This window comes from Saccopteryx leptura, chromosome 8 (assembly GCF_036850995.1).
Source record: "Saccopteryx leptura isolate mSacLep1 chromosome 8, mSacLep1_pri_phased_curated, whole genome shotgun sequence".
NCBI lineage: Eukaryota > Metazoa > Chordata > Mammalia > Chiroptera > Emballonuridae > Saccopteryx > Saccopteryx leptura.
This window is the reverse complement of record NC_089510.1, coordinates 8434047-8447474: the sequence shown is the minus strand read 5'-3', so window position 1 is coordinate 8447474 and position 13428 is coordinate 8434047. Positions and strand designations below refer to the sequence as shown.

Sequence of the window (13428 nt, the reverse complement as noted above, 5' to 3'; positions counted from 1 at the left end):
CCCGCGGGGGCCAGGGGGACTGAGGGGCCCAGAGATGGGCATGCCTTTTAGGAACGTGTGCCCTCTCTCGGATTCTGCTTGGGATTGCAGAACCACTGCTATCTGATCATCCAGAGTTCTGAGAGAACTTGGACATCAAGTTTTGTCTGTAAACTTTGTCAACCGTACAATGCTCTGGCGGCCGTGTTTGCTGAGATGCCTGTCGCAGTCCAACCCTGGTATGAGTTTCATACCACATTTACTCGCTTAATTTGCCGGTTTAGTATTTGAGGACCATTTCTCCTCTCGGGGATGGAGGCAGAGAGGTCGGCATCCATGAGTGGGGTGCGAGGGCCCCCTGATTCCAAACCTGAGTGAGTCTCACTTGGGACCTCAGCTCTGTGCAGCAAGTGTCCCCTCCACCCTCCGGAGCCCTGGGACTTCCTTCCTCTTGGCATCTCTCCTTGGCTGCAGGCGGGAGGGGACAAGCAGCTGGCTCCTCGGGTGCTGGGGGATGTGGGCAGAAGGTGGCAGGAAGAGCTGCCTTCTCACTTCTCTCTCTGGTGTCCCCCCCGGGGGGGGGCATTCTCCTGAGTCCCTGAGAAAGCTGAACCAGCTGCCCCGGGCAGAACAGCTGCGACCTGTGGGTTTCTTCTTTCCCTGCGATTAAGTGACACAACCACACGCCCAGACCCTGAAAACCTACGTGTTTGTTTGTGTTTGTTCTGTGATTAGAATATTCGCAAAGCAGACTGTGAGCCACCGTGATGATCGGAATGGGAGTCCGAAGTCCCCAGCCCGTGCCCGACTCTCACTCTGGTGCAGCCTCCAGAGTGGCTGGGACCCCGTCTGAGCCCGCGACCCTAGGGCGAGCTCTCGGGTTCCCTGCCTGCTGTGCTTGTCCGTCTGTCTCCTGCAAGCCTGCCGTCCGCATGTCGGGCTGCTACTTCTGCTCCGGAGCATGGCCAGCCCCAGCCAGCAGACCGCGCCGGGCTCACATACGGGTCCTGAGGAGATGCTGAGGAGATTTGTGTTTTGGGGCTCATAAAAGTGCTGTTTGGCAGTGAACTAGATGGGGAGACCCCTCTTAGATTCAGCCTGGAAGGCGGGGAGGGAGTGTGGGGTGAAACCTGTATGGAATGTCGGCTTCACTGCGGCTGCCCATGCGGGTGGGTGTGCGGGAGACGGCGGCAGGGGCAGGTGAGGGCGCTCAGCTCTGAAACCCGCAGGTTCATTGTGGCCAGTTCACTTCTTTCTTCATTGTATCCGCTGCGCCACCACAGGCCTGGTTTCTTCATTTGTGAAAGGACACAGTCTCTCTCTTGAAGTGACAGTGACATGAGATTATAGGACCTGGATATAAACCCTAGCTGCTGTGATGACGGATGATGTAGTCTGGAGAGACGGAGGGAATGTGGTCCCTCAGGGCTACTGTACACGCTCGCTCCCCCAGTACACACAGCAGCCATCAGACATGGAGAGACGGAGGGAATGTGGTCCCTCAGGGCTACTGTACACGCTCGCTCCCCCAGTACACACAGCAGCCATCAGACATGGAGAGACGGAGGGAATGTGGTCCCTCAGGGCTACTGTACACGCTCGCTCCCCCAGTACACACAGCAGCCATCAGACATGGAGGGACGCAGGGAATGTCCCTCAGGGCTACTGTACACGCTCGCTCCCCCAGTACACACAGCAGCCATCAGACATGTAGGGACGCAGGGAATGTGGTCCCTCAGGGCTACTGTACACGCTCGCTCCCCCAGTACACACAGCAGCCATCAGACATGTAGGGACGCAGGGAATGTGGTCCCTCAGGGCTACTGTACACGCTCGCTCCCCCAGTACACACAGCAGCCATCAGACATGTAGGGACGCAGGGAATGTGGTCCCTCAGGGCTACTGTACACGCTCGCTCCCCCAGTACACACAGCAGCCATCAGACATGTAGGGACGCAGGGAATGTGGTCCCTCAGGGCTACTGTACACGCTCGCTCCCCCAGTACACACAGCAGCCATCAGACATGGAGGGACGCAGGGAATGTCCCTCAGGGCTACTGTACACACAGCAGCCATCAGACATGGAGAGACGGAGGGAATGTGGTCCCTCAGGGCTACTGTACACGCTCGCTCCCCCCAATACACACAGCAGCCATCAGACATGGAGGGACGGAGGGAATGTCCCTCAGGGCTACTGTACACGCTCGCTCCCCTAGTACACACAGCAGTCATCAGACATGGAGAGACGGAGGGAATGTGGTCCCTCAGGGCTACTGTACACGCTCGCTCCCCCAGTACACACAGCAGCCATCAGACATGTAGGGACGCAGGGAATGTCCCTCAGGGCTACTGTACACGCTCGCTCCCCCAGTACACACAGCAGCCATCAGACATGTAGGGACGCAGGGAATGTGGTCCCTCAGGGCTACTGTACACGCTCGCTCCCCCAGTACACACAGCAGTCATCAGACATGGAGGGACGGAGGGAAAGTGGTCCCTCAGGGCTACTGTACACGCTCGCTCCCCCAGTACACACAGCAGCCATCAGACATGGAGGGATGCAGGGAATGTGGTCCCTCAGGGCTACTGTACACGCTCGCTCCCCCAGTACACACAGCAGCCATCAGACATGGAGGGACGGAGGGAATGTCCCTCAGGGCTACTGTACACGCTCGCTCCCCCAGTACACACAGCAGCCATCAGACATGTAGGGACGCAGGGAATGTGGTCCCTCAGGGCTACTGTACACGCTCGCTCCCCCAGTACACACAGCAGCCATCAGACATGGAGAGACGTAGGGAATGTGGTCCCTCAGGGCTACTGTACACGCTCGCTCCCCCAGTACACACAGCAGCCATCAGACATGGAGGGACGGAGGGAATGTGGTCTCTCAGGGCTACTGTACACGCTCGCTCCCCCAGTACACACAGCAGCCATCAGACATGGAGGGACGGAGGGAATGTGGTCCCTCAGGGCTACTGTACACGCTCGCTCCCCCAGTACACACAGCAGCCATCAGACATGGAGGGACGCAGGGAATGTGGTCCCTCAGGGCTACTGTACACGCTCGCTCCCCCAGTACACACAGCAGCCATCAGACATGGAGGGACGGAGGGAATGTGGTCTCTCAGGGCTACTGTACACGCTCGCTCCCCCAGTACACACAGCAGCCATCAGACATGGAGGGACGGAGGGAATGTGGTCCCTCAGGGCTACTGTACACGCTCGCTCCCCCAGTACACACAGCAGCCATCAGACATGGAGGGACGCAGGGAATGTGGTCCCTCAGGGCTACTGTACACGCTCGCTCCCCCAGTACACACAGCAGCCATCAGACATGGAGGGACGGAGGGAATGTGGTCCCTCAGGGCTACTGTACACGCTCGCTCCCCCAGTACACACAGCAGCCATCAGACATGGAGGGACGGAGGGAATGTCCCTCAGGGCTACTGTACACGCTCGCTCCCCCAGTACACACAGCAGCCATCAGACATGGAGGGACGCAGGGAATGTGGTCCCTCAGGGCTACTGTACACGCTCGCTCCCCCAGTACACACAGCAGCCATCAGACATGGAGGGACGGAGGGAATGTCCCTCAGGGCTACTGTACACGCTCGCTCCCCCAGTACACACAGCAGCCATCAGACAATCTGCAAATCCATGAAGTGCAGCCAGGAGCTGTCAGGCTTTTTACCCTCTTGGATTTTCACAAAGGCTCTCACCCTCGGTAGGGGAGCCAGAAGACGGGGTTGGCCCAGCTAAGGTGAGGTGGCCACAATGCCATGTTGTAAAAGAGTCATGCTCATTTCAGTGCTGAGGGGTTTTTTCTTCATTTTTATTTTTATTTTTTCCCCTTCTTTAACAAGTGAGGGGAAGGGAGAAAGAAACACAGACTCCACATGCACCTTGACCAGGATCCACTTGGCAAGCCACTTACTAGGCTATGCCCATCTGGGGCTGCTGCTCACAACTGAGCTATTTTTAGCACCTGGACCAATGCGCTGGAACCATTCAAGCCATGGCTGCAGGAGGGGAAGGGAGAGAAGGGGGAGGGGTGGGGAAGCAGATGGTCACTTCTTCTGTGTGCCCTGACCGGGAATCAACCTGGGATATCCACACACTGGGCTGACGCTCTACTGCTGAGCAAACTGGCCAGGGCCCTAAATAATATTTAAGTTAGAAGTCCAAACCTTTGAGTTCCCGTGGTCTGGCCTTTGTGGTACAGCACAGACCTGAGGCCAGCTCAGGCCTGGGTTCAAATCCTGGCTTTTTTGCCGAGTAGCTGAGCAGCCTCAGACCAGCTGCTTGCCTCCCTCAGCATCCTTCTGTCTCTCCAGCGACCTCCAAAGACAGTCCACTTTGTGTGGTAGCACGGATCAACAGTAAGTGCACACTGTTATCTTCTTGGCTGGGTAAATGGTTGTCAAGTCCATAGAGCCCAGCACCATCTTTTAGAAATTCATATTTCCCTTGTTCTCAGCTGTATGTTTACTTTGTTATTTGTAAAAGGCAAGCAGTACAGTTAATTGCAGCATACAGCAATGGCTTTAGGAAATTATGTCGAATGTTTTCTTCTCAGAATTGTAGACGTGGTACTTTTCTAGGACTTTCAGAGGGATTGGCTTGGTGATTATAATTTATCTCATGTCTGACTCTGGTTAGCATGCAGTCAGTTGTATGTTTCTCAAAACTGTTTCCCCCTTTGTATTAAATGCTGATTTAGCAGAGGGAGAGCAAACTTGTTCTTTGGTCCAGTGAGTGCAAATGGATGGCAATTAGTTGATACAAATGCTCAGAGGAATGGTTTTAATTTTGTTTTCTATTTCTTTTCTTCTCAGAACGGTACTATTTTTAACTGCTGCTTTGGAAAAAAATAAAAGGAAGTCTTTTTTTGCTTTCATGGCTTGTGTTTTGTTTGAAGACTTAAAGGCCAACCACATTGATTCTGAGGGTGTGATACTAGGGGGAACTGGCCCCTTCCCCATAAAAAACCAGCCACTGCCAAATATCTTTTGGAAATGTACATATGAAAACATTAATATATATATGTAAATAAAGGCTTTTCAAAAATGAATACTATTTATAGTTATATAATAAGTCTGTGAGCTTGTGGTTAGCAATTTTGGGCTAATTCCTTTATATGGTGATTCTGTTAGAATTACTGCTTGTGACTGCGTTCAACAGGCTTCTGCCCTGTGGCACTTCAGACCAGTATTTAACTTGTGCACACTCGTGAAGAGTCACCCAGATTTCCGGGATGTGCCTCACGCTGCAGACCTTATGGCTGCTGATCTCACGACTTATGTACGATTCCACATTATTTACTGGTGCTGCTGTATGAATAATGTTTTTGTCCTCATATGACCATTTTGTTTAAAGCTGACAAAGAGTGATTAATTATATTTATAAACATTTCCTTTTAGTCTCAGATTAAATAGCTATTGAAGAGCCTTATTCAGTATCTGATCTCCAGTCAAGTTTGCTGCTGACAGTAATGAGTCACTGGTATTTCCTTTTCCCTTTTAGGGTATTGTTTTGTAAAGTAGGTGGTATATGTAAAAATTCCTTATTTTATTTTTTATTTTTATATTTATGTATTTATTTATTTATTAATGTGAGAGAGGGGAGACAGTGAGGCAGACTCCTAAATGCACCCTGACCGAAATCCACCCAACAGCCCCATCTGGGGCCGATGCTCAAGTACTGAGCTATTTTTAGCATTTGAGGCTGATGTGCTCCTATGGAGCTATCTTCAGTGCCTGGGGCCATGCCCTAATCAATCAAGTCACTAGCTGCAGGAGGGGGAGTGGGAAGGGGGTGAGAAGCAGATGGTTGCTTCTCATGTGTGCCCTGACCGGGAATTGAACCTGGGATTTCCTTACGCTGGGTCAATGCCCTATCCACGAAGCCACCAGCCAGGGAATTCCTTTTCTTAAAATGGTAAACAATCTCACCAAGTATCCTCTAATTCCAAAGAAAGTCTGCCTCAGATATAGTTGCCACTTATTTTTCTGTTTATTAAAGAATACAAGACCTGTGGTTATAACCTTTCTATGTAGATACCATTCAGTTATTGATGTAAGAATTAAATTAGGCTTTATCTACTGGGTTTGTGCCACCCTCCCCCAGGAAACAAAAATGTGACACATTCCCCTGATGATGAAGAATTGCATCACATTTGGAATATCTTTACCCTACATCAGGGGTCCCCAAACTACGGCCCGCAGACCGCATGCGGCCCCCTGAGGTTATTTATCTGGCCCCCGCCGCACTTCCAGAAGGGGCACCGCTTTCATTGGTGGTCAGTGAGAGGAGCACAGGATGCGGAGAACTGTATATGGCAGCACCGCAAAGCGCGGAGTCACTCACGTACAGTACCACTTCCAGTGACACGGGACGCATGCGTCACGGCTCCAGAAGCACGTCATATCACTTGTTACGCCTAGCAGTGACAATATGGAACCTGACATTGACCATCTCATTAGCCAAAAGCAGGCCCATAGTTCCCATTGAAATACTGGTCAGTTTGTTGATTTATATTTACTTGGTCTTTATTTTAAATATTGTATTTGTTCCCGTTTTGTTTTTTCACTTTAAAATAAGATACGTGCAGTGTGCACAGGGATTTGTTCATAGTTTTTTTTTATAGTCCAGCCCTCCAACGGTCTGAGGGATAGTGAACTGGCCCCCTGTGTAAAATGTTTGGGGACCCCTGCCCTACATGTAGATAGCACCCTTAATGATGATTTTTTTCAGTGGAATTAATGATTTCAGTATTTTACCACTACAGATGTGGCCCAGGTTCATGAGGCCAGATGAACAATGCTCTTATTTAAGGGACCTTATTGATTTTTCAGTTTTGTGCTTATTTATGCTCACTTGTTCTCATTATAGAAGTTATTCCTCCTTGTGATTGTTATACACACAGAACATGAATACATTCTTTTTTTTTCCTTCTGACCTTCTCTTCTCTGCGTTCACTTGTAAGCCTCTGCTGTCTCCCTTTCTTATTTATGTGCCTTCACTAGGTAATGAAATAGCACCATTTGTGTGAAGAAGAATAGATACAAGAACACCACGACCCCCACACAACTTCTCATACTTCACGGGACCCCCACACAACTTCTCGTACTTCACGGGACCCCCACACAACTTCTCATACTGCACGGGACCCCCACACAACTTCTCGTACTTCACGGGACCCCCACACAACTTCTCATACTTCACGGCTGCAGGCACGCGCTTTCGCCGGTGCGGACATTTTTCTCCCTGTAAGGTCCCTCTGCTCCTGTTTGATTTGACCCACTGTGCTCTCTGTCCCTTTTCAGAAGGAGTTCTGTCATTTCCTGGGGCTGGACGGGAGTGTTCTGGTGGCGTGCTTCTCGATGCCCGGGGCCCTCACAGCTCTTTCCTGCAAGAGAAGCTTCCTTGGGCTGTATTCTCGGAGACTGACTTATTGGAGCAAATAGTATGCACTTTTAAGACTTTGGTTCTGTAACAGAAATTACAGCCAGTTTTTGTTCCTACGGCGTAATCTGTGAGACTCTACATCTGGTGCCTAGGAGAGGGTGTGGCAATAGCAGGGCCTCAGTACGTATTATTGAATGAATTAGTGGTCACTGTGTTTGAAGATAGATTTTAAACTGTATTAACTTGTCATGGGCACAATTAATAGGAATACAGGAAAAATTCAGTGATTATTTATTTTTTTGAGAGAGAGAGAGAGAGACAGACAGGAAGGGAGAGAGATGAGAAGCATCAACTTATAGTTGTGGCACCTTAGTTGTTCATTGATTGCTTTCTCATATGTGCCTTGACCTCAGTGGGGGGGCTGCAGCTGAGCCAGTGACCCCTTGCTCAAGCCTGCGACCATGGGGTCATGTCAATGACCCTATGCTCAAGCTGTTGAGCCCGCACTCAAGCTGGCGACCTCAGAGTTTTGAACCTGGGACCTCAGTGTCCCAGGTTGATGCTCTATCTGCTGCGCTACCACTGGTCAGTCAGGCTGTGATAAAATTTTGAAAACTCAGTCTTTTAGCAGAATTTTCCTCTGATTTTTATTAAATCACTGAATTTCTAGTAATTACAAATTGAGACTCTGACTGCAGGTGGACCGCAGGTGGTCTCAGGTTTAGCTCCTGTGAGCCAGGCCCACGATGCCCACCTCCTGTGTGACAGGGACGGGCTGACGGGCGGCTCAGCAGGCCCCCCCTCCCTGTCAGACATCCCCTTGCCCACCGACCGGGCGGCTCAGTGTGCCTCCCTCCCCCCGTCAGATGTCCCCTTGCTGACCGACCCGGGGGCTCAGCGTGCCTCCTCCCCCGTCAGACGTCCCCTTGCTGACCGACCCGGGGGCTCAGCAGGCCCCCCCTGTCAGATGTCCCCTTGCTGACCGACCCGGGGGCTCAGCGTGCCTCCCCCCCCCCCCCCCGTCAGATGTCCCCTTGCTGACCGACCCGGGGGCTCAGTGTGCCTCCTCCCCCATCAGACGTCCCCTTGCTGACCGACCCGGGGGCTCAGCAGGCCCCCCCTGTCAGATGTCCCCTTGCTGACCGACCCGGGGGCTCAGCGTGCCTCCCCCCCCCCCCCCGTCAGATGTCCCCTTGCTGACCGACCCGGGGGCTCAGTGTGCCTCCTCCCCCCGTCAGATGTCCCCTTGCTGACCGACCCGGGGGCTCAGCGTGCCTCCTCCCCCCGTCAGACGTCCCCTTGCTGACCGACCCGGGGGCTCAGCAGGCCCCCCCCCCCGTCAGACGTCCCCTTGCTGACCGACCCGGGGGCTCAGCGTGCCTCCCTCCCCCCCCGTCAGACGTCCCCTTGCTGACCGACCCGGGGGCTCAGCGTGCCTCCTCCCCCCGTCAGATGTCCCCTTGCTGACCGACCCGGGGGCTCAGCGTGCCTCCCCCCCACCCCCCCGTCAGATGTCCCCTTGCTGACCGACCCGGGGGCTCAGTGTGCCTCCTCCCCCCGTCAGATGTCCCCTTGCTGACCGACCCGGGGGCTCAGCGTGCCTCCTCCCCCCGTCAGACGTCCCCTTGCTGACCGACCCGGGGGCTCAGCGTGCCTCCCCCCCACCCCCCCGTCAGACGTCCCCTTGCTGACCGACCCGGGGGCTCAGCGTGCCTCCCCCCCACCCCCCCGTCAGACGTCCCCTTGCTGACCGACCCGGGGGCTCAGCGTGCCTCCCCCCCACCCCCCCGTCAGACGTCCCCTTGCTGACCGACCCGGGGGCTCAGCGTGCCTCCCCCCCCCCGTCAGACGTCCCCTTGCTGATCGACCCGGGGGCTCAGCGTGCCTCCCCCCCCCCCCCCCGTCAGACGTCCCCTTGCTGACCGACCCGGGGGCTCAGCGTGCCTCCTCCCCCCGTCAGACGTCCCCTTGCTGACCGACCCGGGGGCTCAGCGTGCCTCCCCCCCCCGTCAGACGTCCCCTTGCTGACCGACCCGGGGGCTCAGCGTGCCTCCCCCGTCAGACGTCCCCTTGCTGACCGACCCGGGGGCTCAGCGTGCCTCCTCCCCCCGTCAGACGTCCCCTTGCTGACCGACCCGGGGGCTCAGCGTGCCCTCCCCCCCCCCCCCCCCCCCCACCGTCTGACGTCCCTTCGCTTTACGACTAGTTGTCTTTCCTACTCCAAGCTGAACTTTTTGAGGAAAAGGGCCAGATCTTTTAAACTTCTGTTTCCCAGCCCGTACCTTCTCATGGGTACTTTGTAAGTGTTCTTGGAAGTGAATTGACTCCTTCCTACGACTTGTTTTCAATTACATTACTCCAGTGTTTGTAGCTGGATGTGTTTGAAAGAAGTTTTTTCCTTTATTTGTTATTTTCTATACATCTCTGTGCCAAACAGAGCCAGTGACTTAAATTGGGTAAGTCAACTGTTTATCCTTTTGTTGCACATTTTTCAACCGATTTATATGATGCAGAGGAAAGTAAAAACTTGTATAAATGAGGGTATGATGCATGTTAGTTACTAGATTCATTTATCAAAAACTGGTGGCAGTATTTTTAAGGTACCTTGTTTTGTTTTCTTTAATATTCTGAATGTAAACAAGTGGTGCTTCACTGGACTGACTTTTATATTTTTACTTGTCTGGATTAGGTCAAATCCAGGCATGGATTTCTCTCAGTTTGCTTTCTTTTTTAAATGTTATGTTCAATCTTTGTATATTTTAATTGAATTATTTCTCTTGTTTTAAAATTGAGACCCAGATCTCCTTTTGAAATGTCTGCCCCAGATAACGACATTCTTATGTTTGTTTTGAGTCAATGTATTTTTAATGAAATTTAGCCTAAGGTGTGGACAAATCTTGGGATTAACTGATTTTTATGACCTGAATTGTTGACTAGTGTCTGAAAGCTGATAAGGATTCTTATCCTCGGATTCTTGGATGTCTTCTCAGAGTTCACAGACCTGAAATGTGCTAAAAATGTGTGTGTGTCTGAACACACACAGACATACACAAAGTTTGGCAAAAGTAGGTTTATAGTTGCGAGTACGCAAAGCACAGTTTACTCTTGTATTATTGTTTATTCTTGTGTGATGCATTTTCCATATGAACAACTGTAAACCTACTTTGCCCCCTCCCCGCCCTCCCCGTGTAGTCTTCCAGGGGATGTGCTTATAGCTCTCATCATCATAACTGAGCTGGTGGATTCTAGAACGTTAAGAATATCTCATATAGTATGTAAGTACAAACACTGTCTCGTTCTCTTGGCCTAGAGCTTACACAGCTGGGCAGATATTAGAAACTTGCAGTTGACGTCCCATTGGTTGGCATGGATCTTCTAAGAAGAAAGGCGGACTGCATAGGAGGATGGTCCTCTGCCGCCGTGCCCTCTCCTGTCACTTGGGCCCCTGGGACTCCTCCTTAGGCCTCTCCTGGCCAGTCCCTGGTGCCCATGGCTCGGCCCCGGCAGCGTCCACTCATAGTTCTGGTGCCGTGCTGAGTCCTGCATGGACCCGGGCTACTGTCCTTGGTTAACTGTGTCCGCTTTTAATTTTTGTTTCATCTTGAGAGTTTTTTTAATTTATTGTGTTTACTTAGATTCTAGTGTCTCCCCGATTGCATCCCCCCGCCCCCTTATTCCCTCAACATCTCCCTCCCCCTCCCCATAATGCCCTCCCCCCTTCCCTTCAGGTTTAATTCTGTTCCTCAGTTCACATTGTTCCTTGGATTCCTCTAATGAGTGAGGTCATATGATATTTTTCTTTCTCTGCCTGGCTTATTTCACTCAACATAATAGTTTCCAGGTCCATCCGTGCCTTTTGTCCCAGCCATCCCACTCTTAGGAACATCTCCCAAGAACACCATGTCCCTGATTCCTCTTGAGAGTTGTGGTGTCGTGTTTTTACGTTTGCTGTTTCTAGCGCAGGGGGCCTCCCCCCACCCCCACCCTCGGTCTCTCCCCGTTCCTCCCGGACGGGGCCGTCCGTCCGGTGACTGGAGAGAAGCTGTCACTGGGCCCGCGGGGTCCGCAGTGGCGTGGAGGGCTCGAGGGCTCGGGCTTGGTCACGCTCGTCTTGGTATGCAGTGGTCCGTCTCGCTCTCCGTCTGCGTTAGAAATCGAGTTCTGGAGGGAGGATGGGGCCAGGTTCTGATCCTGTGTAAGTGCTGGCTCAGGACATTCTGATTCTCCTGGAATTGACCCAGTTTCCCGTTCTAAGTAAGTGGTTTCCTTCCTGATGACTCAAGTTTTACTCTTTATAATGTATATTTCAATCACAAAAGATTTTCTAAGATGACTAGAATGTTATATAGCAAAGCTTTCAAGCCTTAGATACTGCACTGCCCTCTCTCCCGGATGCCCACCAGTGCCCACTCCGTTTGATCTGGCTGGTACTCGTTTCTCCCGGTCACTAGGTGGCGCCTAACGACGAGGCGGTGGTGACGCTGCTGTGCGAATGGGCCGTGAGCTGTAAGCGGTCGGGCAAGCACAGGGCCATGGCCGTGGCCAAGCTCCTGGAGAAGAGGCAGGCGGAGATCGAGGCCGAGGTAAGGTGTTCTTCCTACTTGCTGAACGCCTCATTCCAAAGTAACGTTTTGGGAAGAATTCTTTCTTCTTATCCTCATGATGCTATTTGTTTTTCTTCTGAAGGAAAAAGTAAGAATGTTCAAATCCACCTAAGCACTTCATAGTAGGCTCCTTCTAAGTGAATGAAGCCAAGAGTTTATATGTATATATTGGACTAACTTGTCATCATCTTTTTATTTTTCTTAAGTGAGAAGCAGGGAGACAGTCAGACAGATTCCTGCATGCACCCTACTGGGATCCACCCGGCATGCCCACCAGGGAGCGATGCTCTGCCCATCTGGGGCATCGCTCTGTTGCAACCAGAGCCATTCTAGCACCTGAGGCAGAGGCCATGGAGCCATCCTCAGCACCCAGCCAACTTGCTCTGACTGAGCAGTGGCTGTGGGGGATGAGGGGTCATTATCTTTTAAAATAAAACTTTAATATTTAACTAAAGACAAAGAACTCTCCCTTTGTGAGGTTAAGATACCTACATTCACACATGTACATATATTATATGTGTATATATTTATATGTTATGAGTTTTAAAGTTACATTATATTTTAGTGGAACCAGAAATACTTTGTGCCTATGAGATTATAGAGACCAATGTGTACTATTATTTGTGATTGTGTTTTGGCCCACGAGAAAGCAGTTAGAGCCTCAGGGATAGATTATAAAGGGAAAAGCAAAGCTAACTTCATAATCATTAGCTTTCATCGAAGGGAGATTTTTCAGTGGGCCTTCTTTTGTGCCTGTGAGATTCAGCGGGGACGGCCGGAGAGGTTGTGAGTGGCCTGACCACCCTGCCATCGCTCACATGGACACTGGCGGGGACTCCCAGCCTGTCTCTCTGCAGAATTGCGTCTTCGCACAGTGGAAGCAGATGCATCATCCCCTTGCTGAGCTGCGCGACGGCTCCTGCCGCGGGGCGTGCGCAGAGCCTCCCAGGAGCTGCCCCGGCCGCCATTCCCGCCGTGCCTGCCCCGGACACACAGCTGCGGCCACCTCGGTCTCCCTGTCCCCCCATCATACCAGACTCACTGTGCTCTCCGGGCTGTTGCTCTTCCTGTTCCTGCTGGTGGCACGCTCTGCTCCCCAGTTTTTACATGGCCTGTCCTTTCCACCGTTCCTGTTTCAGAAAGTGTCACTTTCTTTGTAACATTCCGAGCTCAACACGTGTCACCTCATCAGGAGGTTCTTCCTGCGCCACCGTATCTGCAGAGACTGGCCGCCAGCACCCGCAGTCCCCCTTCTCACATCACTGTTTTCCTCTCCGCACTGGCCACTGCCTTCCTCTGTGCCTCTCTGTGCCTGCCTCCTCTGGAATGTCAGCCTGACCCTGGGGACCTTGCCCACCCTGTGCTGGGGCCCTGGCACTCAGAACAGCGCTCGGTGCATAGTAGATGCTCAGCAAATGCTGCACGAAGGGATGAG

The 13428-nt window shown here is 52.3% G+C and overlaps 1 protein-coding gene across 1 annotated transcript in view; it reads left to right on the top strand.

The window, feature by feature from the left end:
* The window catches only part of MED12L (mediator complex subunit 12L), a 363243-nt gene that overhangs the window by 86675 nt on the left and 263140 nt on the right, over window positions 1-13428 (top strand). The window contains exon 13 of the mRNA XM_066347273.1: window positions 11841-11972. Coding sequence (XP_066203370.1) covers window positions 11841-11972 — 132 coding nt within the window. The remainder of the gene's footprint in view (window positions 1-11840; window positions 11973-13428) is intronic.